Raw genomic sequence first — 26,743 nt, 5'->3', positions numbered from 1 at the left:
TGTGGCAAAATATGTTAGGAAAATGACCCAAATGCCAAAGGGGAGGAAGAAACCATCCCAGGGGCCAGACTTTTGTTTCTGAGGGAAAATACTATTTTAATTAAGACTAGCTTTAAGGCCTTCCATTCATATACAGATCCACAGTTAGATTCCAAACAGCAAAGAGGTAATCAATCAGCTCATTTGGTCTGAAATTGTAACAAGACTTTGCTAAACGTTACAGAAAAATAACCCAGCGTGGCGTCCTCAGCCCTGCGTGTCCATGGCGGCTGAAGGCTGGGCCTCCTGCGGTCTGCTTACCCTGAGCAGCTATGAATGCGTGCACACCTGCCTACCCCACCTGCCTGGGGCGCGCGTGGCCACAGGCACCCTTCCCAGAACCGCAGCTCATGTCAGGTTTGGCACATAAATTTTATTTAACTTTCACATTGACACAATCAGGAAACCATTCTGAGAAAAGGTAGAGGCCGCCTTGAAGCGAAGCCTGGCTCCCTCCTCCACCCCGGGCTCGGCGGCACCATGCAGGCTCAGGTTGGCACTCATCCCAGGAAACTGTCCCAGTTCTCAGCGGTCCTGGCTGTGGACGGTATCTGAAATGGTCGCTGCAGCTTGCCCTGCACCAGGGCCTACCTTGTTGCCAGGAAGCCGCACTGCTGGAGGCTACCTGGGCCCTGGGTTTTATTGCTGGTGAACTTGGTTACCCACCTTCCAGTCACATGGTCCAGGATGGTGGTGTGATCAGAAATGGCTCTGGCAGTGCCCATTTTGCTGAGATGAAAGGAATCGAAATGTGTAAACTACACCGAATTCTGTGATGCTGGCATGTTGCCCCTGCTCATCTTCAGCCCCAACATGGGAGCTACCTGGAGAAGACAGGTGGAGACTCACTGCTGTCCACCCAGGTAAGGCAAGTCAGAACTGATGCGCCGGGATCCACAGCAGCCTGAACTCCAAGCCCAACCAGCCCCCCAACTCCTGGGCCATGGTCCTTTTAAGGCCCTCAAAGACACTCCCCTTCTCAGGTAGAAAAAGCCTCCCCTCCCCTCCCCTTCTAAAATCGTATCTTTTGTGCTGAATGAAATAGGCGCTTGGCAGACACAGGTTCAGAAGCATGGACCAGCATTACACAGGCATGGATTCTGGAAAGATGGAGCCCTGGATACCACACCACCCTCTGGCCATCGCTGACTGTCTACAGGAACAAAACAGTCACAGAAAGAATGCTTTGCCTCCACAATTGTCGCAGCACCAAGATGAAGGCCAGAGGTGCTGTTTTACTCCTCAGATCTGATGCTGCAAAAGTCTCTGCGATTTCAGCAGCCCCCTTGCTTCTCTGTCCCTCCTCAGAGTCCTGGGTGCTGTTCCTGCAACCCACCAGTGATGGATGAAGCCACCCCAACTAGCCAGGAGAACCTCAGGGGCATCCCCTTCCTTAACACCTGAGGGAAACGGCTCCTAACGCTGTGTGATGCTTCCTCCCTGCTGGGCTGTCAAACTGCAAATCTTTAGCCTTTTCTCCCCTCTGAGGTGAGCAAAGGCCAGCGACATCCTAATGCACGCAGGGGTGTGGGCAGGGTCCTCAGAGCATCTTACATCCAAACTAAGTTGTAACAGTCGGGGTCCTGCGTCATATGCCGAGGCAACTCACAGGCCTGTGGGAGACCCCAGGCGTCCTCAAAGGAGGGGTGTGGTGGAGGAAGGGTCCTTTCTGGGCTCAGATCTTCACCTGGTTAGCCCCAGGTCTGATAAAGATATTTGAATTCACAGGTCTTATGCATTAGTTTAGCAAAAAGTCTGGTTTCTGGTACCCAAAGAGCTTAAAGTCCCCCTCGAAACGGGCATACAGGCGTCGGATGTCTCGTTTGCTGATGCCCAGGAAATAGTGCTCCACCTTGGTTCTGTTATACACGGTAATGCCCGGAGGGATAGTTGGGTATGACACCAGATGGTCAATGCCAGCCTCTTTTAAGATGTATGGGGCATCGTCCTCCAGGGTCTCGTGGTGTCCAATCACACTGTACATTATCTCACAGGGAGCACAGAGCTCTACATACGTCACCCAGTGAATGATGTGGTCCCCAAACTGAAGGTCTAGCCATCTGTGGTTCGGATCGCCGAGGTAGCGCACGAAATCTTCAAACTGGATCCCCCGGGTCTCCGTCCGGTTCCTCCTGTATTTTCTGATGATGCCAGGAGCAATCTCATGCCTGTACCAAGGCTCAAACCGGGGATTGTGAACAAATTTATCCTTAAATGCAGAAATAAGTCTTTCGAAGGGATCTCTTACAATAAAAAACTTGAAGTATGTTTTCAATCTAAGGAAAAAAACGAACAAGAGGTTAACTTGATGCCACAGGAGGTCACAGCTGAGGGGGCGGGAGAGGGAGGAATGAGCGGAGTGCAGCACTGTGTATGGGACCCTCACGTGCCGAGGCTGCCATGAATGCATTCCACACGTCTCTTAATCAACTCCAAGATCCTGTGGATTAATCCTGTTATTACCACACTTTGCAGGTGAGGAAACAGAGGCTTGGAAAACCTTACCTGTCCAAGGCCACAGTACTCATTGTAGGCAGTCACTGTGAAGACATCTATTTAATCTACCTTCTGTTTTACTTGAATGATTCAAAACTTCAAGAATATTTACAAATTTTGTTCCTGGGCAGAAAATCATAAGGGCAGGAACTCTGAGTCAGGAATAGATGGTGCCAGGGAAAGTTACTTTAAGGGCATATTTTTAAAAGTTCAATTCAAATTGCCAGGGGAAGGGGGGCAAGAGAAAACAGAGAGTCAGGCTTCACGATCCAGCGGGCAGGAGCAGGTCTGGGTGAGCTGCAAGCGGGCGGCAGCAGAGCATGGCCCTGGGGAGGAGGGCCGGCAGCAGTGACGATGACAAAGACGATGACAACAGTGACATCACAGAACACGGCGTGATTACGACAGGCCAGAAACTGCTCTCTGTGCTTTGCGTGTTTTCACTCACTGAGTCTCACAAAAGCCCCATGAGTGCTCAGGGCAACAGCAGGACACTCCTCACCAGGAGCATCTCTGGTAAGGGTTGTAAGGATGGGCAGGTGCCATGCAGGGCAGGCGCCATGCAAGGCAGGTGGCTGCAGACCCAGGAGGCAAAATCCAGCTGGTGACCTGACGTGAGCTGCTGCTTTTGCATCCTCACTCCTTTTCAGCCTTGCTCTCCTGGGCCACCTGAGAGCTACTACATGAGAACTTTCTCATCTATTAGCTAAGGACTCCATCTTCTTTTTTTTTTTTTTTTTTTTGAGACAGAGTCTTGCTCTGTCGCCCCAGCTAGAGTGCAGTGGCCAGATCTCGGCTCACTGCAACCCTTGCCTCCGGGGTTCAAGCGATTCTCCTGCTTCAGCCTCCTGAGTAGCTAGGACTACACATGTGTACCACAGCGGGCTATTTTTTTTTTTTTTTTAGTAGAAATGGGGTTTCTGTCAGTCACACTTGTCTTGAACTCCTGACTTCAAATGATCCGCCCACCTCGGCCTCCCAAAGTGCTGGTATTACAGGCATGAGCCACTGCGCCCAGCCTGGACTCCATCCTTGCTGTGATCAGGGGTTCCGTCTCTCTACCCTGCCCATGCTGGATGCAGCCCACACAACCACTCCAGGGGCAGCTCCCACAGCAGTGGGCACAATGCCTCTGGGAGAATCAAATACTCAGTGAGGTCTCTGCAATCCAAATCCCTTTCTTATAAAGAAAAGATCATATTCAGCAAGCAATCTATAAAACTTTACCAAAGCAGAACAAAGTTGCCTGCTAATTTCTATTTAAAAAATGATGTAACCTTCATGTTAATGGACTGTGTGAAGGTAAGGCTGGAAATTCTCAGAAGGAACTGAGAGTTTTGAGACGCCGAATGGGGGGTGTAGCTTAGCTGCCTCTCACTGATGCAAACCGACAGCCCTCTGTGGTCCTCCGATCAATCTGCCAAGTACAGAACCCAGCCTGGGGTTTTTCCCAAATTTCTTCTCAGGTTTACAAAAACTCCCCCCTCCCCTTTGAGGAAGCTGCTCTCACCGCTTCTGAATTTCTGCATCACTGAAGGAAGAGAGCCGAGGAAGGCCGTTCTTCTCGTGGTCGTGCACCACGTTTTCGGGGATCTCCTCAATGGAAGGAAATGCTCCTGGGAAGTAAACGGAAAGGAAGGCGGGTTGGCTGCTCCAGTACGCCCCTTAGAGAAGGGCATGTCCTTACCTCGTCCTTACCTTGGGCCCCATGTTCCCCACGTGTGCATGACAAGCCCACCCCCAATATCCAGCCTCCTCAGACTCATTGGACCAGGTCTGTTCCGATGTATGGGATGGCGGACAGTAGGTTTGTAATTACTGTGGCCCCTCAGAATCCAAGTTTAGGTCTTTGAATTTCAACTGCTTCTGCCAGCAGGATGAACGAGTGAAGAAAAGCTTCTGGGAATCCATAAGCCAACTAGAGGAAACTGATGATTTCAGGGAGGAGGGGGAGGGAGCAGGAGTGGAAATGCTGGCAGTGCCTACCCCTGGCAATGGACCTAACTGGGCTAAATCTGCCATTAGAGGAAGATCGCTGCATGCAAACAGAATTCCTAACACCAGCAACACTTACTCTACTCTGAGACTGGGGGAAAATGCCAGAGAAGCAGGACTTTGGAACGTCATGCTAACAGATGCCCGCAGCAGCTTCACAGTCCCATCCCATAGACAGGCTAAGCTCTCCAAGCACCACATGCCCCTGGCCCACAGTGGCTCTCAGGTACCCCAGCAGCATCCCAGGCTGGCAAAGAGCAAAGACCTTTTGATGCTGGAAAAATCTGACTAAGCTATGGAAGCTGTGATACATTTGAGACAGGAGTCAAAAGAGGACAAGGTGTGTCGGGAAGGCAGGGCCGTGCCAACAGCCAGGGTCTGTCATCAGGGACCAGTGCAGGTCCAGGCTGCTGAATGGAACTTGGGCAGAGACCATCCTAGGGTTGGTGGCTGAGCAGGTTTTTCACTCTTTTCTCAATACAGACAAATGGAAATACACTGTCAGTATGCTGAGGTTTTCTCCAAGTCTCTGTAAGCCTTAATATCCATCTTTGTGTTAATCCTGTAGGGTTAAGATTGGAGTCCTGGCAGGGAAGAAACTCCCTGGGCCATCTGACCAGTGGACACAGTCTTGTCTGTTTTACTGATTCCTCCCCCGAGTGTTTAAAGCCCAGTCCAGAACTCTGCAGTACATGCTATGGATGGCTGTAAACTAGGCGTGGGGAGCACTGCTCTCAAGGGGACAATGACAGAACCAGCTCTGTGGGTCCACATATGGGCCCATTCATGCACCTGTCCCCATCCAGGTGCACTAGTGGTTACCGAAGACAGCCACAAGGACCACCCGCTTCTGTATTACATGATCCAGCAAGCCCACTCTGATTTCTATGCTGCCCTTCTAAGTGGGTGTTTACTTCTTAAAGTATGCTGCTTCACACTGTGGTGGCTGATTTGTGAGCCTTTGTATATTCCTTGTTTTCAATTCGATTTGCAGCCTCATTCTGCTTCTGAAAACCCAACATGCTATCCAATCACTGCAGAAGCACATTAATTATATGTGACAACCAGAAGATGAGGTGCCACCATTCTCTCTCCCAGCCAACCCGTGCGAAGGCCAAACAGTGGCCAGGAGTGACCACCGACTCTGTGGGCAGCATCAGGAGTGGCAAGCAGGACATGGAGCCTCAGGGCCACCTACCCATGGTGCCCCAAAATCCGATTCCTAACCCAGGAGTCCCACTGCTGTTGACTGGAACTAACTCCTGTCTGAAGCTAAATTTCATAAGCAGAGCCCATAATTATTAGGATCGGTTCAGACTAATTGGAATTTAAATAAATAGACATCTCTAAAAAGAGTAGTGAGTAATCAAAACTGCAGTGTATGAGGTTACTTTGTGATGATCTAATTTGTTCCCTAGCAAACATCAGGTTTCCTGAAGCAAGCTGACTCAATCCTCTGAACACAGATGCTTAGTGTGAAATGGGGTACAATTTCTTCCTGCTCGCTGGCACAGAACGCTTGGTCTGCAGGTAAAGAGGCTCCAGGCCCCGGGCCAGGGCTCCCCTCCCAGGCTCTACGGTGTGAGCCCTTCTCACTGCAGAGAGGGCGACCGTGAGGCTTCCTGGTGGCTCTGCGAGTGTGGGGCCCTGAGGATGTGGGACAGAGTGGGTGACTATAACCATCAGCACAGGGAACCTGAAGAGACAAAGGAGGGGGGCCTGGGGGTGGGCGAGCCACCTAAAGTGAGGATCTGCTGTGACAGGCGAGGAGAGCTGGACTGTGGCTGTGACCCTTTGAAAAGAATCGGTGTCTAAACGAGCCCCACTAACTTGTAAGGCACAACACTAACAGGAAACAACAAAAACAGGCCTGTCTGGAAGGCCACCAGTCCTTTCAGGTCAAACCAGCCCTCTTGTGACTCCTCCTTGCTGTCCTCCCCAGCCTCCTCAGCACCGGCCACCAAGACCCTTCCCAGATGGACATTCAGCGGACCCACACACACCATTTAGAACAATCAGCACTTTCTTCCACTGGGTGTTGCCCACTTTGGGAGTCTGGCAGAAAAGAATCTTGTGCTTGTCACAGACAAATATTCGGTCCAGGACAAACTTGGAGACAGGAGTGTGCGAGAGATTCTTCAGGGCATCATCCCTGCAGACGTTTCTGATGAGTTCCAGGCGCTCCATGTAGACCAGGGGCTGACTGAGCTGGTTGTCTGGAAGCTCCTTCCCAGTTGGCTGCAGGTGACACAGAGCAGAAGAGGCCCAGGGATCATTAAAGGAGGCAGGACCGGGCCAAGCAGAGCCGCTCCTGCTGGTCTATCCCCTCCTTTCCATCTGGAGCCTTCCCTTCTTCCCTTCCTTGTCTGTCTACAGAGTGACACCCACTATCCCCAGCCCCTTCACGAGGCCTTCAGAGCCTCTCCACCAGCCCGATCGGCAGGCTGGGCAAGGAAAATGAATGCAAGCTTGGTTCCTCGGACGTCTTTGGAGAGAAGTTCGACTTTAAAAAACAAAATAAGGCCAGGCACAGTGGCTCATGTCTGTAATCCCAGCACTTTGGGAGGCCAAGGTGGGCAGATCCCAAGGTCAGGAGTTCGAGATCAGCCTGGCCAACATAGTAAAACCCCATCTCTACTAAAAATACAAAAATTAGCTGGGTGTGGTGGTGCACACCTGTAATCCCAGCTACTTGGGAGGCTCAGGCAGGAGAATCACCTGAACCCAGGAGGTGGAGGTTGCAGTGAGCCTAAGATCACACCACTGCACTCCAGCCTGGGCGACAGAGCAAGCAAGACTCCGTCTTGGGGGAAAAAAAATTAAAAACCAAAGTAAGAAGTTTGGAATCCTCTAGCTAGGGGGAAAAAGATGAAAAAGCTCAAATTCTACATGCTGGTCCATTCTTTTCAGGGCTGTTTTAGAACCTAAGAGAATACCTGTAATGTGAGAGGCCTTGTGTGTGCGTGGGTTGGAGGGGGCACAGGGAGATGTGCCAGTACACACAGAAGTTGCTCAGAGGCCCCCTGTCCTCGGTGAGTTAAAGTCCCCTTGCTGCTCACACCTTCTTGTTCTAAGGAGGCATCCTGAGGGCATTCCTGAATAGCAGGGCAGCTTCCACCAACCCCATCGGCCCCCTCTAGCTGTGGCCCTGTTTCTCAGCATTTTTAAGGCTTCAGCTGCTACATCTATCTCTCTCTTTTTTTTTTATGAGACGGAGTCTCGCTCTGTGGCCCAGGCTGGAGTGCAGTGACGCGATCTCAGCTCACTGCAAGCTCCGCCTCCCGGGTTCCCGCCATTCTCCTGCCTCAGCCTCTCGAGTAGCTGGGACTATAGGTGCCCACCACCATGCCTGGCTAACTTTTTGTTGTATTTTTAGTAGAGACGGGGTTTCACCGTGTTAGCCAGGATGGTCTTGATCTCCTGACCTTGTGATCCGCCACCTTGGCCTCCCAAAGTGCTGGGATTACAGGCGTAAGCCACCGCGCCCGGCCACATCTATCTCTTAAAGCTACACAGAACTTCCCAAAATTTCAAAGCAGATGATCCTTCCAAATAATTGTATTGAATGGACCCAAATATCCTTGTTATATCTTTTAAAATGCACTGGGCTTGCCAGGAAATCCATTTATAGGGTAGTTTTAACAACCTGTCCTCCCAGGGGACAACGTCAGTTAGAAAATGGGAAGGACGTAAGACTTCCAGAACACACTAGAACCGGGACGCTGGAACTATCAGGATGACAGAGGTCCCCCCTCAGGGCCCCCCACCCAGCTCTTCCTTTATGGATCTACTGTAACCAAACTCTCTTACACTCATGACCTCTGGCCAGGATGCTTTCTCCCTTGTGTGTTTAAGTGAATTTCTTGGGATTCCCTGGTGGTGGGAAGAGCATCCTGGGGGCTACTGACTGCCTGCTTTTTGAGATGAAGACACTGGGGAAGCGAGAGGCCCCTTTGCAGAGTGGCCTCCGTTCCTCCCCACAGGGCATCAGCGGCTGCCCGGGCCCTCCACCCACCATGGAAAACCAGGAGCCACGCCAGGCACTCTCCTTGCTCTTACAAGAACGGGTCTCGTTTAACCTCATTTCCTCATCCATCCCACCTCTTGCTCACTTATCCCAAAAGAGCCTCTCTGTCTTCTCCTCCCTCTCTGTTCCAAACCTAACCCCGATCATGGATGGCACTCAAGAACAGCGCATCAGGAGAGAGCACCTCCCAACAAGTTCCCTTTAGAAAATGCAGAAAACTCTGCACTTTTAGATACTGCTTTTCTTTGAACAAAGAAAAGATATTAGATATTGCTTTTCTTTTAGCAAAGCATTAGAGACAAAGACAAAAATTCTTCTTCTAAGAGACGAGGTCTTGTTCTGTCACCCAGGCTGGAGTGCAGTGGCACAATCATGGCTCACTATAGCCTCCAACTCCTGGGCTCAAGTGATTCTCCCACCTCAGCCTCCCAAGTCACTGGGGTTATAAACATACACCACCATAACCACCTGATTTTTGTATTTTGTGTAGAGATGAGGTCTCAGTATATTGCCCAGGCTGGTCTCAAACTCCTAGGCGCAATCGATTCTCCTGCCTTAGCCTCCCAAAGTGCTGGGATTATAGGCGTAAGCCACCATGCCCAGCTAAAGAAAAAAGATTTCTTGTTCAATTGTGTGTAAGAATGAGCATTGTTTTCTTTTTTCCCTTTGGAAATATACAAAGCCAACTTAAAGACAAATATTATTTTCTATTTTCCATTCAAACATTTGGCTACACCATGCACAAAGTAAACTTTTTTTCTGAGACCGAGTTTCGCTCTTGTTGCCCAAGCTGGAGTGCAATGGCATGATCTCAGCTCACTGCAACCTCCGCTTCCTGGGTTCAAGAGATTCTCCTGCCTCAGCCTCCCGAGTAGCTGGGATTACAGGCACATGCCACCACACCTGGCTAATTTTTTGTATTTTTTAGTAGAAATGGGGTTTCACCATGTTAGCCAGGCTGGTCTTGAACTCCTGACCTCAGGTGATCTGCCCGCCTCGGCCTCCCAAAGTGCTGGGATAACAGGAGTGAGCCACCGCACCTGGCCAAAATAAACTTTTAAAGGTGAGCTACAGAATCTGATCATGTTGATAAATCCCCTTTCTTGTGAGAAGACACATGCTGAGTTTTGGTGTCACCTAACGGCATGTGGCCTCAGCGGACATCACCTCTGACATCCCCCACTTCCCTCACCTCCCATCTGAGTCTCATGAGAATGACTGGGGCAGCGGGTAAGAGAGGGGCACAGAGGACACTGAGTTCAAAGCCCAGGCCCACAACTTGCTGTCCAGGGGATACTGACCCAGTGAGCACAGTTCCTTGAGCCTCATGTTTCCCAAATGCAAACAGAATAAAAATATACCTCAGAGGGCGGCTCAGAAGACCAATGAGATTGAAACCCAGTAAAGTACACTGCAAACTGTAAAGCACATTCAGGCGCAGTCTGTTTATTTGCAATGACTCCTGCAGGCTGGCAATCTCTCCAGGAGCACCCTCCACCCGGAGAGGGAGCACCAAGATGACCACCCTCTTCCTCACAGGGTATGGCATCCTCGAGGGAACCTTGTTGCGACACTTTGCCAAAGGCTTACCCTACCTTTGTTTTTATCCATGTAACTTTGATTTCCTATTAAATCCATCCTATTAAAGCCACTCTCCTATTTCCCATAAGATTTTTTGGTTTTGTTTCTGTACCCCATCCAAATTATTTTCTTACCCTGGGATGCCTCAACCTAAAAGCAACATTTAGGCTGTCTCAGAGTTCTGTAAACTTGGCCTCCATTCCATCAATGTCCTACGAGAAGTAACCTCCAGCAGCACTCTACTGACTGGTGTATGTTTTCTATATTTATTGAGTTCTAATTTATCATCCTTACACTGTGACCCATGGATAGGAGCTGTCCCCACCTCTACGGCTTGATTCTGGGCTAAAAATATTTTTAGGGCTCGCTGTACCCATTTCATTCCTTCTGGAACAATTGCAACTTCAACCCTCTAGATCCAGAATGGGGGTTAGGAAGTGAGAGGCCTTCCAGAGTGCACCCCTCATGCCAGCTAGGGAATGATCAGGAATTTAGGTGCACAAGGAAGCCTGCAGAGAGCCATGGAGCCGGAATGTCAAGGCAGCAAGGGCTGGGTGGAAGTCAGCAGCCTTGGGCTCTGCCAGGAACTCCATGGGACTGTGGAGGATCCACCTTTTTTCTAGGCTCAGTTCTCTCATCCATACAATTTGGAGGCTGAATTAGTTGTTCTGCTGTCCAGGGCCCCCTTTCACTCTAAAACCCCATGACTGGGTGAGATGTCTTCTCCCACTTCTGGTTTCCTCCTGACCCTGCCCAATACTCTCGGCTCCCCGGGCGAGGCTCATGTTCAGCTGGTCAGGAATGCTGCACAACCAACAGTGACAGAGCAACCCTGATGCACAGAGCTCTGTGAGGGGCACAAAAATAGACGTGACCTGTGCCTCTCCCAAATGCAAATTAACAAGGTGAACTAACATGGAGAAGTAACACAGGAAAAGGCTCTAACGCAGACGTGATGACAAGCGGAACCAGCCACAGGGGAAGGCCAGCTCCCCGCGACAGGGGTGCCGTGTTCGAGAGGACAAGGACCACGGCCTGGCTGTGCCCACCTTCAGTTCCTCAGGAATGTGGTTCTCTTCTGGCAACTTCCTCACTTCCGGCATGGTTGTCAGGAACAGAAACTCCTGTTTGGCACTGTACACTGGAAGACAGAGAGGTTGAATGTCTTCTCTAAAAGGAAAAGGCACACAGGTGGATGGGACAGAACAGAGGCCCCAGAAATAGAAGCTCTCAAAGACGCCCAAATGCCTTTTGACAAAGCCATAAAAGCCATTCAGCGGAGGAGGGCAGTCTGTCCAACAAATGGTGCTGGGGCACCTGGACATTCACACACGGAACAAACCTTGATCCAAACCCCACCCCTTATTCAACAATGAACTCAAAGTGGATCACAGACCTGAATGTGAAACATAAAACCATCAATCTTTTTAAAAAACAACCAAAGAGAAAATCTACACTGTGAAAGCCCATTTGAAGAGGAGGAAAAGACAAGCTCCGGATAGGGAAAAAATATTTATGAACCACTTATCTGACCAAGGACTCCTATCTAAAATATATAAAGAATCCTCAAACTCAACAATTAAAAAACCAACCAATCTAATTAGAAAATAGGTACGATACACCCAGACATTTCACTGGAGAGTATCCGCAGATGGCAAATAAGTACATGCAAAGATGGTCAAGGCTGCAGAGACCTTCACATCACAGGCTCTGCCCTCAAGCGGCTCAGAACCAATGAGGAAGTCAACCAGGAGAGGAAAAACCAGCGCCTACAAACACAAACCAGGTCCACAAGGGCATCATTTTGAGTCTTGCTATATGATTCCATCACATTCCCTTCGCTGAGGGGGATTTATTTTCTTATGAGAAAGTCTAGTTACAACACCTGATTCTAGTTCAATATGATACTGAAATTTGCTAACTTAGGATAAATCATTGCCACAAATATCACTGGCCCCACTGCTGAGCTGAACAGAAACTGTAACACTAAAAAAAGTAAGTGTTGATTTAAACAGCAACTCACGACAACCATGCTCTTCCTAGGGGCTCCAGTGGCAGGAGAAACCGGGAAAGGCAGGTAGGTGAGAAGAACATGCACACCACTGATGGGGGTTCTGAGGCTGGCCCTGTCCCAGAGGACAGAGCTGAAAGGAGCAGCCCGGGAGCACTGAGGCCAAGGCTTCTCCACGCACTTTCCAGGAAGTGGAACTCCCCACCGTGGACACTGCCGCGTCTGTTATTTCCTGGTCTTGACACTTCACAATGGGCTTCTGGTGAACGTGTGTGAAATAAACTCCAACATGTGAGAAACCCTTTATGGCCACGAGCTTACAGGGGTTCCTGTGCTGCCCAAGATCCAGGCTCCGGGACACACTCTCTAAAGCACAGTGCTGGAGGGGCAGGCTCCAGGGGAGAGGCCTACACCACCCCAGCCCAGGGCCTCTCTGACGCCTGCAGGGGCGGGCTCTGAGTGTAAATGCTCTTGATGCTTCAGCCCAGCGTCCTTGTGCACTGGCAAGATGCTGGGTGCCAGCTCGCATCCTGCATCCAGAACTCAGCTGGCGGACATCCACCTTCAGGATCCTAACCTAACCAGGTCCCTTGGGACAATTAGGTAACATCTCACGCGAGTGAGGCAGGCTGGGTAGTGCTGTGGTGGTCACCCCGCAACGGGAGCGGGCCCACAACAGAAGATTCTCACTGAGTTCACTGCACTCTGTGCGGCCAACAGCATCCTCACCACCAGCAGCCCCTGCCTCGGGGTCAGGGGCAGCACTCCCATCTCAGTGACCCAGCACCCACACGCCACACCAGATCTCACAGGGCAGGGGAAGTGCCCCCTTCTACTCGCCTGAAGGCAGCCGGCTGGAAAGATCTCACAGGCAGTATTAAGGACCGCTGCGGTGCTCCTCTCCAGGTGTAAAATCCGAAAGCCCTTCATCTTTCTTCATAGGTTTTATCTCCTAACACTCCTTACCACTCCTTTTCTCCGCTTCACAAAACCCTGTTCTGCGCCTACACTTGCTTTTTTTCTAACCGGGCCTACCCCTGCTTAGCTTCCAGGATCAGTGTCTACACTGAAAACATTCAGCACGAAAGTTGATACATCAAAGGAGAATGCGACCTCATTTACCAGATGCCGCTGGGAAACAAGGCATTCTTTAGAGGCCATTCTGCCAGATAACAGTACACAAAGGCACAAGTCTTATTTAACTATTACCTATAGAAGTCTCACTAAAATGTATTACATCTACTCCTACTTTTTTAAGCAAAATAAACCATAAACAATTTAACCTCATGACCTGCCTTTTGAGTGCCTTCCATACCAGGAGGTGACATTTAGGAGAATCCTGAGTAACACCTATTTCTTATTCTCAGCAGCTCTGTTTCTCTTCAGTTCTCCAGCTAGGATCTACCACTGTCCTTCTCAACTGGGCCCCACCCCTAGTGATTCTCCTTCACTGGGTCTCAAGCAGCAGCAGGTCTGTAAAGTCCCACAGGTGATTCTGAAGTGCTGCGGGGATGAGAACCCGGCTCTAGGGCTTCAGGAGGGATCTCTCAGTGGCATGTCACTGTGCTGAAGCTGCCATGGAAATGTCCAAACTGTCAAACTGAGATCATCGTGTCACATTCCAGCAACCCTCCAACAATCGACCCTTGCTCTGCTGACGGAACCCCAAGTCCCGGGCGTGCGTGAGCTGTCATGCTCCGTGACACCTGCCCAGATACCTGCAGGTGTAATATCACCTCCCGGGGCTGTGCAGACCTCACAGGTTTCTCTCCAGGGCTCCTGGAGGATGAGGCAGGACATGTGATGACAGCCAGTCAGGGCCCAACAACTGTCATGGGGAGAACCACCATGTGGGCTAATTTCAGGGTGTCCCTCTTTTCCCTGCAGACCTCCCTTCTAACCTTGCTGTCCCTCTGCAGACAAGGTGGGGCAGAGAGAGGATGGGGCAGGAGGTGTAGGACATCGGGCAGTCCTTGACACAGCCAGGGACATGCCTGGGAGCTCTGTGGGGCGGAGCAGGGGCCTGTCCCACACAGACAGCACAGGTCAGTGCAGCCTCCAGGAAGAACTGCTGGCACAGAGGCATCTCTAACTGCCCCTTTCCAAGGCCACCATCGGCAGGAGGACAAAGTACGGTGCAGAGTAAAGATGCTGTGCTCATCCACGTTCCCCAGTATCTCCCAATCAGCCTAAAGGAATGGGCCAATCCACGGCACAAATGAGGACTTCAATGACTCCATGTGTCCGGCCTCCTCGTGCTTGCCTGCTTGGCCACTCAGTGAAGTGGCCTCGGGGCTGGAGAGCATATCACACACCTCTTTGGACATATCCAGCACTCCACAGACCACAGAGCACCTCACCATGCTCAGGGCAATCATGGGCGGTGCCGGAGCAGGCAGGGTGTCCATTTGGTGGAAGAAACATTGTGATGTAGATAAGCAAATGACAAGAGCACGAAGTAGAATCAGCATTCTGAGACCCAATTTGGCGCTCTTTATCCGTCCTCATCTGAATGCCTACGTTCAGTAAAGGAGAGCTAAGAAAGCCTCCAAGACAACCTGAAGACATACATTTAAACAACCCTCCTCCACTGCATGGAGGGTGACCTTCAAACATGTGGCCACCACACGGGCATGCCAAGCAGTTGAGGCTGCACCTCTCATGATGACATGAGGCAAAGAGAATTCCCAACTGCGAGCCTGAGAGGCGCCCTGCTGCAAGGCATAAGGCCACTGTGCTGCTGGGAGGAGACCCTGCTCCTTGCTCCTAGGCACCACCCAGGCCTCAGCCACAAAGAGCAGCTTCCTTCCTCCAGAGGAGATGCTTGAAAAAGACCCTCCAGCCCCTCCCACCCTACCTCCCCTCACACCTCTGTAACATGAAGGAACGGAGGCCATGACCTCCAAGGTCCCTGCTGGCATGAAAGTCCTTTGACTCTGTGACAGAAGTCATCTGTGCATGTACCTAGGAACAGTGTTGCAGCTAGGTCTAAATTAGCCAAAATTCGTTCCACCATGAAGCATACGTACCATCTGGGTCTTTAAAGGTCAACGTGATGAACTTGCTAGCCACCATGAACATGAAAATCACCCAAAAGCATGCGGCCAGCAGAAGCCACTGGTGGTGCATGTTGTCACGCCGCAGCCATTCACTGACTCTTCCTGGAAAACACAAGCGAGATGCCCCTGCTGCTTACAAATACATCAAGTCAACAAAGAGGAATGAAAACGACAGGTGATTTCAGTCAGTAAGTATCAGCACAAATATTTCCGTTTTTTTCCACTGCTACAATAGGTAGTTTGACTTGGCATTTAACATTTCATATTGAATTAATAATATAAATGATTGATTCAATAATAAAATCAAATTTAGAACACCCTAATGGAGAGACATGATAATGAGAGAAGACCACCTCCGTGTGTTCTCAGAACACAGAATAAGACTCCTTTGCACATTTGATCCCTGACTCCTGTTGGGCCCAGGCTAAGGTCCCAGTGAGCTCCCACGATGGTCTGGAAGCAGGTGGCAGGAAGAGGCCTGCCAAGGACTAGGCCTTAGCTGAGGGTCATTCATAGTGGGCAGAAGCCATGCTGGGGCAATTAGGAGCTGGCTGTGTTTAAAATTCTGACTGGCTGACAAGATGTAGCCACACCTAGAGAAGCTCTAAAAAAGCAAAGGAATGAACACTGACGCTTCTCGCCTCTGCCCACTTGCCAGCAACGGCCTGGGTAGAACACTGAGGTGGGTGTTTTTCATGCTGTCACAGCCAGGGAGCAACACAGGGCATGTCGGTCCTCAGCCTGGCACAGAAGCCACACTCTCCTGCAGGAGGCACATAAAGAACTGGGAAGTCACTGTCAGTTCTTGGCAGGTGACACAAGAAAGTGTGTTTCATTTCACCTTTAACACAGTGCTTCTTCAAGCCAAAGCTCTCCACGTACAGACAAGACCCTGGGCTGAGCTGGCTTCCACCAACTGACTGAGGCCATCCATCACTTCTGCATGGCAGGGAGAAGTGGTCCCCTCAACACAGTGCTGATGGCAAATAATTTCAGAGAGAGCCTCCTAACCCTGGGTGGGTCAGAGCTCCATGAAGACCCAGGTGAATCACTCTCCTTGTCTCAGCATTTACATCCTAGAATCTCACAGGAACCAGGCATCTGGAATGCAAATAGGATCCATGACACACCCACCACGTAGTTATCCGGCCACACCTGAATACAGCCTGCAGTGGGGAGCTCACCACCTGCCAAGATGCCTGGGTTTTCTCCAAATGGCTCGCAAACCACCCTCAGGTGCCCGTGTATAAGGCTTCGTGTGTTTCCTGGGGTCACCAATAGGGTTGCCTGATTAGACAAATAAAAATACAGGACACCCCCCAAGTTAAGATTGAATTTCAGATAACATAAAATTTTAGTGTAAGTATAACCCAAATATTGCATAAGACATACTTATACTCCCCCCCAAAACCAGTATTTTTTGTGCCCAGATATGAGGCCCAGTGTCCTTCCCAGGTTCCCCAAGTTGGGTTGAACAAATAAAAACACAGGATACCCAGTTAGATTTAATTTCAGTTAATTTTTTTAGTATAAAGTATGTCCCAAATATTACATATACTTATACTAAAAAAAACAAAAACAAAAACCTATGTGTTGTTTTCTGAACTTCACATTTAACCGAGTGTACTGTAGTTTATCAGCAACACCACCCAGCAGGGGGCATGCCAAATTCCTTGCAAGTCAGCTGTCCTGTCTCCTGTCTCCATCCCACAATCCCCTCCTCCTTCCGCCACTCCTTGTCAGAGATAGTGAGGCACAAAGAACCCCAGACTTGGTTCAAATCCCTGCTCACACCCATTAGCTCTGTGACTCCATAAGTCATTTAACCTCTCTAAGCCTCAATGTCCCATCTCTAATAGAAGGCCCTCCTCCTACCACTACCTCAGAGTGGCCATGAGGATTAAATGAGACAATGTAGACAAAAAACCAGCACCCACCTGGCCTGGTGCAGACCCCCAGTAAAAACTGACCAATCCCTTGGCACTCTTCGTGATTTTCCAGCTTAATCTACACCTTTCTCAGTGTGGTTGCCAGAAATTAATGCGACAGTAGGGTCTACACCAAGAAGAGAGAAAAAAACAAGACACACTCTTATTCCAGCAACTGCTAACTTCCCTTCAAGAAACTGAGGCTTAGACTGTGGCCAGAGGATGCAGGGCCCAGCAGTACCAAGTCCACTGAGCTCAGCCCTCTAAGACAGTGCACTCAGGGGGGTCCATCCTCATGGGTCACAGTGAGAGCACCCCCCTGAAAAATGCCAGCTGCAGGCCATTTCTAAGTAAGCAGCAGAGGCACCAGGGTGGGTTGGGGAGGGAGTAAAAGGAACAGGATGTACCACGCAGGTTGCATGCAATTCTGAACAGACAGGTCCTGGCTCTGAGTGTCCTGGGGCTTGCAACCCACCCTCTCCTAGGATCAGTGCTATGAAAAAGGGAACAATGATAAGAGGCACTGCATCCCTCCTGCACGTGACGCGCTGACTCTGCAGAGCATGTGGCGGGAGGACCTGGGAACTGCATATTCCACTGCCTGCTCTGCTCATTCCCTCCAGGCTTCCAACCCCTGATCACCCTTGCCCGGCCTCAGGACAGCACTTTGGAGGTTTTTATAGTTTAAGAATCAAATCTTTCCAATGGAACTAGTCTTCTGAAGGAATGTAATATGATTTCGCCCACTGAGCTCATCTGCAGGTAAAGTGGGAAGATAATGAAGCCTTACCTGAAAATGAAGAGCACCTCTTCTGCTCTCCAGGAAGCCAGGTGGCCTAGGGATAGGATTTCTCCAACTATATGAGTTGAAAACTGAGAGGTGCACTCTCCTGAAGCCATATGTGCCTTCCTAAGTATTGGACTTTCATTTAAAAGTCAGGAGCTCTTAGCTTCTTTCACCTGGGCGGGGGGTCAGGGGCTGGTCTACACTCACCCTCTCCCTAGCTAGTCTTTCACCTGGGCTGGGGTCAGGGACTGGTCTGCACTCACCGTCTCCGTAGCTAGTCTTTCACCCAGGCAGGAGGTCAGGGACTGGTCTACACTCACCCTCTCCCTAGCTAGGTGGCTGTGGGTGTGTCAATGAAGAGCTCTTCGGGCTCCCATTTTTCAACCACAGGAACAAACAGCTACCTGCACACTCATCAGTCAGAAGACCTTCTCAACAATCATGCAACTGACCATGTATCATCCAATGTGTTCTTTCACATGGGTATTTCATTTTCAAAAAATCCATTTTTAACTTGACTTCTGCAAACTCTTACTAAACTAAGATATACAGAGAGTCCCTTCCCTGGCCACTCCATTAGGATAGGAGAAGGGTGGACTGCAGGGTTCCCACCTCCTTCCCCTGCTTTTTCCCTGCTTCTTGTCCCCGGGATGGTACCAGGACACGTGGTGACTCCAGTGGGGGATGTGGATTTGCAAAGCTTCAGGGGCAAAACCCTAGCCCTGCCAAAACCACTCTCTTGAGAAGAGCATTACACCCCAGGCCCCTATCAGCATTTCAAGCACAGCTGCCTGCCAGCATGCCCATATCTGGCTGTAGAGCCCCTTGCAGGCCACAGAGCCTGTGGGCAGTCACTGCGGGGTCCAGGAGGGAGCTCTCTGAGGAGCTGCTCCCGGCCACTGGGCTTCTTGTACACTCGGGGTAAGCAGGGCCTGCTCCCTTTCCCATGGGCAGCAGAGGAAGAGTCAGCTCTGCCTCATCACCACCCAGGTGGCACCCCCAGCACCGCTGTGCGCCACCTGACCTTGCTCCACTTCCTCCACTGTACCCAGCACAGTCCAGATGCTCTCGCTATGTGCCATTTGCTCTCTTTGCAGAATGTGGGCTCGTGCTCGTCAGGACAGCAGGGACCAGCACAGTGCCTGGCGCACCATGAGCCAATAATCGCTATTTGCTGAATGACTGTGTCAACTGAGCGACTTACTAGAACTCAGGAATGTGGAAAGGTACTTCAGGAGGCAGCCTGCCCAACCCTCTCCCTGAGGGTCTCCAGGCTTTTTCAAGAATGAGGCCCCCTTTCAACCTCAAAATATTTCTCTAGTCTCCACAGAGCAGTTCTATGTTTAATATCCATTAACTGAGACTAGAAAACAACCAAATGCTATGAGGACTTCAGTATTATTTGAAAACAAAATGATCTAAGCCACAGCATGTATATGCATTCAAATACACTTACTACTTAAAACACATTGATTGAGGGGTTTAGGAAATCATGCCGAAGTCCAAAAACATTTTCATTTCAAATAAAACTCTATGATGAAAGGCAAGCCAATGACATAGATCCATATCCAAAGTTTCAAGATATACCAGTAAACAAAAAAGACAAGTTGCAGGATGGAATGTATGATCCCATTTGTTAAAAAAATCATGGATGTGTGAAATATATATGATTACACACATATACAAACATAGACACATATATGTAATACATAGAATAAAATTATGAGAGGACAGTAAGAGCTCTTTTTGTACTTTATACAATTCATATTTTAAATATTTGTAATAAGCATTTTTTCTTTTTCTTTTTCTTTTTTTTTTTTTGAGGCAGTGTGTCTCTCTGTCACCCCGGCTAGAGTGCAGTGGTGCAATCTTGGCTCACTGCATCCTCCACCTCCTGGGTTCAAGCGATTCTCCTGCCTCAGCCTCCTGAGTGGCTGTGATTACAGGCACGCCACACCTGGAAAATTTTTATATTTTTAGTAGAGATGGGGTTTCACCATGTTGGCCAGGCTGTTCTCGAACTCCTGACCTCAAGTGATCCACCTGCCTTGGCCTCTCAAAGTGCTGGGATTATAGGCGTGAGCCACCGCACCCGGCCTAGTTAAAAATTTAGAAAACTGGGACTTGTTCTACAAGTCACATCCTACATGAGCCAATCAGAACCAGTAAGACTACAGCCCAGTCCTCTCTCAAAATACCCACTTCCCTCAGGTACAATATCTCTACAGTTTACAAAATACAGCACTCAAACATGAGTAGGTGTGTATGTGCATACAAGTTTAAGGACAAAATAACCTAAAAATAATGACTTCAAGCTCATTATTCATTATCCAGTATCCAGTGTATTCATTCATGCAGTAAAACAGCTGCCAAGGATATGACCCTGAGTCCCTAACTAAACACACACAGTTCTTGTCCTTACAGAGCTTGTCGTCTAACAGGCCCACACGAAGGAAAGAATCTATCTGAGGAGTGGTACTTGATGGTGTGAGAGGCACATGGGGCTGTGGGGAGAAAATACAATGGGATGTGCCTTGGGCAGAGTGGTCTGGGCCAGCACAGTTACCGAAGGTGAAGGGCAGGGTTCCAGGCCGAGGGAATGGGCCCCTGAGTAACTAAACGCAGGCCCATGTGGCTGGAGTTCTGGGGCACAGGCTGAGGCAGATGCAAGCCAGACAACATGGGGCCTTCCAGGGCTATTATGGTCTTTTCTTTGCAAGCAATGGGAGCCCCTGAAGAGAGTTTTACATGAAAAGAGGGGTGGTGATGTCATGATCTGATTTAAATTTTGAAACAGTTTCTTCAGCAGCAGAGTCAGAGGTACAAAAAGCAAATGCCCACTCAGCCACTGCCCGGTCTCAAGGTCATTTTCATTCATGGAGGAGGGAGAATTCTAACCTGGCACAAGCAACCCCGGTTGGGTGCTCCACATCCCATCATCTCTGGCTGTGGCTCTAGAAGCCAGCGGATGAGCTACGAGGATCCACATTATCTGGTGTGGTGGGTTTTGATGAATCCTAAAGAGTGGTGTGCCCAGCTAAGCATGGTGTCATTTGCTTCGGGATTATGTGCCTTCTGAATCTAGACATCTACCTGAAGGTGTCTGGCTTTATGTCTGGGGCGGTACCTGGGAAACTTCCAAGAAACACAGTGATACCCCGGGCCACAAGAATACCCCAGCCAAGACAACACAAATCTCTGGAGGCAGTACCCAGGCATTTTTTAAAAGCTCTGTTCGTGACTCTAATGAGCAGCTGGGACTGAGAATTGCTGGTCCAGGACCTCACCCCTTCTTAAATTTTAATGCCTACATGAATCCCCCTGGGGATCTTGTTAAAATGCAGACTCTAGGCATTCTGGCATAAACGCCATTCTCCCACCACCTCCTTCCTTCTTAAGAAGGAAAATTGGCAGCAAAAAAGCATCTAGTCAACGAGAGTCTATTGATGCTCTGAATTACAAGTGTTCCAAATACACAGCTAAAAGAGGTTTAATTAGAATCTAAGACCTTCCATCACTGCCTTCATCTTACTCTCCTTTCCAGCCCTCCCATCTACGGTTAACTAGACTCTGTAGAATTAGGCTTTGTCTGACTTTGGAAAACAACACAAAACTCTGCCCCATTTTTTTTTTTAAAAGAGAGGCATTCCAAATTCACTTCACCCCAGCTCCTCTAAGTCCGCCCCATTCTCTGCATTGTTTCCTTGAATACAGAATTTCACCATGGGGTTTGCCTCCTATCTGAGGATGACACCACCAAGGCTCATTATTTCTGTCCACAAGAGGACTGCGGCCTGACATAAAGAGTCTTTCCTCAGGGCTCTGCCAAGGGCCGCTGCTCTCCCTACAGCTAGGGGACAAATGGCATTTAAAAAGCCTGGCATTTTCTGTAATTAACTCCCCTTTGTTCAAGGAGCCAAGACAACTCTCAGAGTGCCTCTAGAGCTAATGGTGGGACCAGAACCTGAGCCCCTGCACGCCCTCCCTTCAGTCATGGCGCAGGCCCTGAACAGAGCCTCCTGACCCCTAGAATCTGCATATCCATCTTCAGAGCTTTCCTACTTCCAGTCATTAAATGGGATTTTCACAAGTCAAGATGTCAGGATCTGAAACCAAGCCAGAGGGTTTGGTTCCTCAGTTCAACCCACAAGGATGAACTGGCAGCTGAAGAACTTAAGGCCTTATGGGGAAAGCAGGGTCAGGGAAGGAAGAATCTACAAGAAGCCCTAATCTTCCCCCTTCCCCACCTTAAATAAAAGATAAATAGCACACATTGTACATGTTTGTAATAACTAACAATGGAAATGTTACTATTACCATCTCTTGATGCAAATCCTTCCTCCCCTGCATTTTGAAAAGGAAACTTGTAAATTCATTTTGCTCAGCTGCCAATACCATTCCCGCCAGCAGCTTTTCCCCATGTCTGAGTTGTCATCCAGAAGCACAGCGCCTTTCTTACTCTGCTGATGAGTTTGCCTCCCACCTGCCAGGCCCCACTTCTAATATGCGCATTCACTTATTAAAGTTTCTGAAAAGTCCCATGGTAAATAAGCCCACTTAACTCTGCTTAACCAGGCTTTTTCCAGACATTTTTTCATTCAGCAATATTTACCAAAGCCCTCTTCTGAGCCGGGGCTGTTCTAGGCCCTGGGGATATAGCAACACACATTCCCTGCTCTCACAGTGCTTCCTACTAACAGACATAGACGGGCCATAAACAAATCAAGTGATCAATGTATATGATCAAGCCAGGTGACAGGTGCAGTGGCTAATAAACAAGGGCATGGGCAGGATGTTGAGAAAAGGCAGGACAGACTGTGGGAGCAAGCCATGCAGACCCCTGGGCAAAGACTGTGGTCTGGGTCCCAGAATTCCAAAAGTGGCAAGAAGGCCAGTGTTCCTCATGCAGAGTGGGCAAGCAGGGACAGGGGTGGGTCAGATGAGGAGGCCTGTCAATGGCCCTTTACTGACAACCTCACCTCATACACATACCAGGGATCACATGTCCAGGGCTCAACTTTTAAAACACAGCCAGACTCTAAAGGAAACTTCACACACACACACACACAAAAACCTGGTAATGTACAAGGAACTGGTAACCCCAGGAGGATGACAGGTGAGATGAGAACTAGACAGACCAGGGCTGCAGAAACGGGGACATTTCACCGTCAACCCTGAGCACATTCTGAACTACAATGCATTACCCTATCAATAGAATCATTAAATTACAACTCCATAATGCAAAGTGTGGCATATGAATTTATACTATAAAGTTCTATTGCACGTCACTGAGACTTTCAAATTCATAGTAAAGGTTTCTCTCAATCTGCGTACAGAAATTTCCTTTGTCTTCTCTGTTGTCATCCTTACAATTTACCGCCTTGGAATGATTAACCACCCTTAGTTAGGAGAATGAAAACACTCTTAACTGTCCAGTGAGAAATACACCTGTAGTTAAGACAGGTTTTCATGAACAATAATAATAATATACAGTAAACACCTGTATGGGGTTCACTCTGTACCAAGCACAGGTCTCAGCAGGTACTAACTCACATAATCCCAGCCTCAGAGCATGCTCTTATTATTATATTTAAGGAAATGTTTCTAAGCACACATTTACATACTCCTAATCAAGAGTTTAAAATCTGCACAGGCAAGAAAAAAGGCAGGAACAATACTGAATGGCATGCTCAAATAACTGATGAGCTCACATTCTCCTTCACGTACCTTCTGCAGCCTGGGGCTCACATTTCCTTGCTGTGTTTCCCCTGAACTGAGGTTCTTGGTTCCTCTTGTCACTGGATAGGAAAATTAAAAAAAAAAGCATTATTAAAAGTTACAAGATCAACTTAATACAACTTGGTTTATACTTAGGAAGGAAATAGTTAACCATTTTGATGATTCAAATATATTTGGCAGAATGGGTCTCTTACAAAGACAGGTTATATTTGGATTTCTTGGTAAATGAATATTCTAAATGTACCAAAACCACTAGCTGTTTAAAAGACTCTTCCATGTAACTTAGTGTGAAAAATGAAACATTTTTTGTAGCAAAAATAATCAAATCCAATTATGCCTGTTTCATATGTTTGAAATAGGTATAGGATTCCTATACAAGATGATCAATTCTTCCAATGCAAAATGTTCTCTGGATTTTTGTACTCCTTACACCTTTAGCACCTGGAAAATTTTAGCCAAATGCCATATCATAAATAACCAGAAACAAGCCAAAGTCATGGAATTAGATCATGGATTTAGGAGATCTACCAAAATAAACATACAACTCACTTAAAATACCATAAAGCCCAAGCTGACTGGGACACATGCAGCACGGTCTCTCTCTGCCTCCCTTTACTCTAAGAACTCAATGCTAAAATTAAAAGCAATTTCCTATTATGTTGATTGAAAGATTAAGCTTTATATACAGTCATTCATCACTTAACAATAGGGATACCTTCTGAGAAATGTATCGTTAGGCGATGTTCTTCTGCAAACATCAGAGCGTTCTTCCACAAACCTAGATAGTACAGCTAACCACACACCTAGGCTATATGGTACAGCTGACCACACACCTAGGCTATATGGAATCATCTATTGCTCCCGGGCTACTAACTTGTACTGCTGTTACTGTACTGAATACTGTAAGCATCTGTAATACAATGGTAAGTATTTGTGTATCTAAAATTAGAAAAGGTAGAGTAAAAATAAGGTAGTATAGTCTTATGGGACCACTGTTGTATATGTGGTCCATCATTGTCAGAAACATCATGTACAGCATTTGATGGTCCTCACATCCAGGTTATCCAGACGTGTATGAAAAGAAAATGAACTCCTGGGTTTCTGCAATCTCTAAGGTCCTGCAACCACCTCTCTCCCCTGTTTCTATTCCTGGCTCTCTCTCACCTTTTTATTGTATGAACTCCTCAAACACTGAAAAATGATCCGAATATAACTGCAAGTTGCCTGTGATGTTTACAAATTCTTTCCTTTCTTTGTTCAGTTTTGCAAACACTCCAATTTTCATTTCAGCGAAGGAAAGAATTTTCTGCTCAGGTATTTCTTTGAGATTCTATTCTTCAGGGTCAAGAGCAATTCTGAATTCTGAATTCCAATTCTGAGCCAAGATGGACTAAGCTCTTAATTGTAATGGGGAGGGAAGGGGAAAGACCACTTCTCTCTTTGTGTCTTTTCTTTTTAACCCAGTCACTGAAAAGAGTGAAGGAGGAGGTGGTTGGTGATCAGAGAGCCAGAGCTAAACTGAGCTGCCTAATTTTAACAGCGTCTGAGACATTTCTCACTCTGGCACTCTAAGCAATGCAATAACCCAACTCCTCATGGCCCAAAGCCCCAGACTCTGGTTTTCAGACAAAACAACAACAACAACAAAAAAACCCACCGTTATGACAGTCCTGCCGCTGAGCTAACCAGAACCTGGCTGCACTACTTTCCATTCACTGCCCAGCCCTTTCCTGCCTTGCAGACTTGGAAAGCAAAAATGACATTTTGGAAAACCTGGTTCACCTTCCCAGCCAGAAGTGCAGAACTGCATGCCTCAACCTCCAACTTCGGACAGGCCTCCTGACAGCGAAGATCAGAGGCTCAGGGCACCCCGGGGCCCCTCAGGCAGGGAACGTGCATTCCCACCCCTGACTCCCCTCGCACCGAAGCTGCACATGCTCCTTCTTCCCTGCCTTCCTCTGCATGCTCCTTGGACCCAAGCGGAACCCTTTCTTCCTCTCTCCATCTACAATTACAAACGCAAATTCTCAGCCAAGGATGAAAGAAGTAAATTGTAGGCTCGCACAATATCAATAATTCCGCGGGTCACAGCATCCCGCACAAGGACGCCTTCTTATTGCATAATTAACGCGAGGAAGGCTCTTCCCGCTACTCCCGCGAACTAGGGAGGTCTTCAAGTCGCCAAAACACACCGGGATGTGGCTCGCCAGGACAAAACCCGCGGGTTCTCCGGTTTTTCCGTGCGCCCCGCGGCGGGGAGAGGGGCCCAGGCGCTGAAACCCACCCGCCTGCGCGTCCCCGAGCTCACCCTACTGGAGCGGCGCTCGTCCGGGTCCTTAGGCTCCTCCCCTGGCCCTGGGGGCGCCGCGCGGGTCGGGCTTCGCCGGGCCTGTGGGCGAAGCGCGCGGGGTCCTGGGAGCGCGGGAGGCCCGCCCCACCTTGCCCCGAGGCCTCCGCGCCGCCGCCGGCGGCTTCCGCGCCGCGGCCCGTCGGGTCCCGGGATGTGGCGGCGGCGGCAGCGGAAGTAAGGAAGACGCCTGGCGCGCGAGACCGGCTTTGGGGGCCAGGACGCCGCCACCGCCCCACGCGGCCCCCTCGCGCCTATCCGGCCGTGCGCGCCGCCTGCCCGCGCGCGTCCCCGCCGCCGTCCCCGGCCGTGCGCGTTCCAGCGGGCCGCGGGGAGTGGGGAGGGGCGCGGCCGCGGGACCCCAGGCCCGGATCCCGAGCCTCCCTTTCTGCCGCTGCAAAAGCGTTCTTTCTGACCGAGACCTGCGGCCGGAACAAGTCCCGCTGGGCCTCCATCCAGAAAACAGGTTTGCTTTTTGAGAAAGAAAAAAAATCCCAAACTTGGAAAAAGGCAAAAAACCAAACCAAAACAACAACAAAGTCACGCACACACACAAAACCACCTTGGAAAAATACAAAAAATAGATAAGTAAATTTCTTAAATCCCCAACTTGGAAAAAGGCCACTTGCTTGCGTTAAGGGTAACTTCTAGCATTTTCTAATAAGCCTACTTAGTAAAAGGGGGACGTTCTATTCTTTAAAGAGCCCCCTTGGCTGTCCGGGTTGGGGATGTAA

General features: G+C 49.2%; 1 protein-coding gene across 9 annotated transcripts; it reads right to left on the bottom strand.

The window, feature by feature from the left end:
- Nucleotides 1-392: 392 nt before the first annotated feature.
- CHST10 (carbohydrate sulfotransferase 10) lies at nt 393-26,283 on the bottom strand. 9 transcript variants are annotated; one of them, XM_034951991.2, is made up of 8 exons: nt 25,971-26,110; nt 23,651-23,721; nt 17,146-17,263; nt 15,179-15,310; nt 11,188-11,279; nt 6,534-6,768; nt 4,046-4,151; nt 393-2,315 (listed from the first exon to the last, which is right to left on the bottom strand). In XM_034951991.2, the coding sequence occupies exons 4-8, from the start codon at nt 15,276-15,278 to the stop codon at nt 1,778-1,780; spliced, it is 1,071 nt and encodes a 356-aa protein (XP_034807882.1). In that variant the 5' UTR covers nt 15,279-15,310; nt 17,146-17,263; nt 23,651-23,721; nt 25,971-26,110; the 3' UTR covers nt 393-1,777. The 9 variants fall into 9 exon arrangements, with proteins under 9 accessions (XP_034807882.1, XP_003815812.1, XP_034807877.1 ...); XM_003815764.5 differs by lacking the exon at nt 17,146-17,263 and having other exon boundaries at nt 25,855-26,283; XM_034951986.3 differs by lacking the exon at nt 17,146-17,263 and having other exon boundaries at nt 25,971-26,122.
- Nucleotides 26,284-26,743: the final 460 nt, after the last annotated feature.

Source organism: Pan paniscus, chromosome 12 (genome assembly GCF_029289425.2).
Source record: "Pan paniscus chromosome 12, NHGRI_mPanPan1-v2.0_pri, whole genome shotgun sequence".
In the NCBI taxonomy this organism is placed as follows: Eukaryota; Metazoa; Chordata; class Mammalia; order Primates; family Hominidae; genus Pan; species Pan paniscus.
This window is presented reverse-complemented; position numbering and strand designations above follow the sequence as displayed.

Excerpts from the sequence above, each read along its gene's own strand:
- CHST10 (XM_003815764.5), bottom strand. The coding sequence starts at position 15,278 with ATGCACCACCAGTGGCTTCTGCTGGCCGCATGCTTTTGGGTGATTTTC. Across the intron at positions 11,280-15,178 it reads GACCTTTAAAGACCCAGATG|TGTACAGTGCCAAACAGGAG; the intron begins GTACGTATGCTT and ends TCTGTCTTCCAG. Across the intron at positions 4,152-6,533 it reads AGTGCTGATTGTTCTAAATG|GAGCATTTCCTTCCATTGAG; the intron begins GTGTGTGTGGGT and ends TTTACTTCCCAG.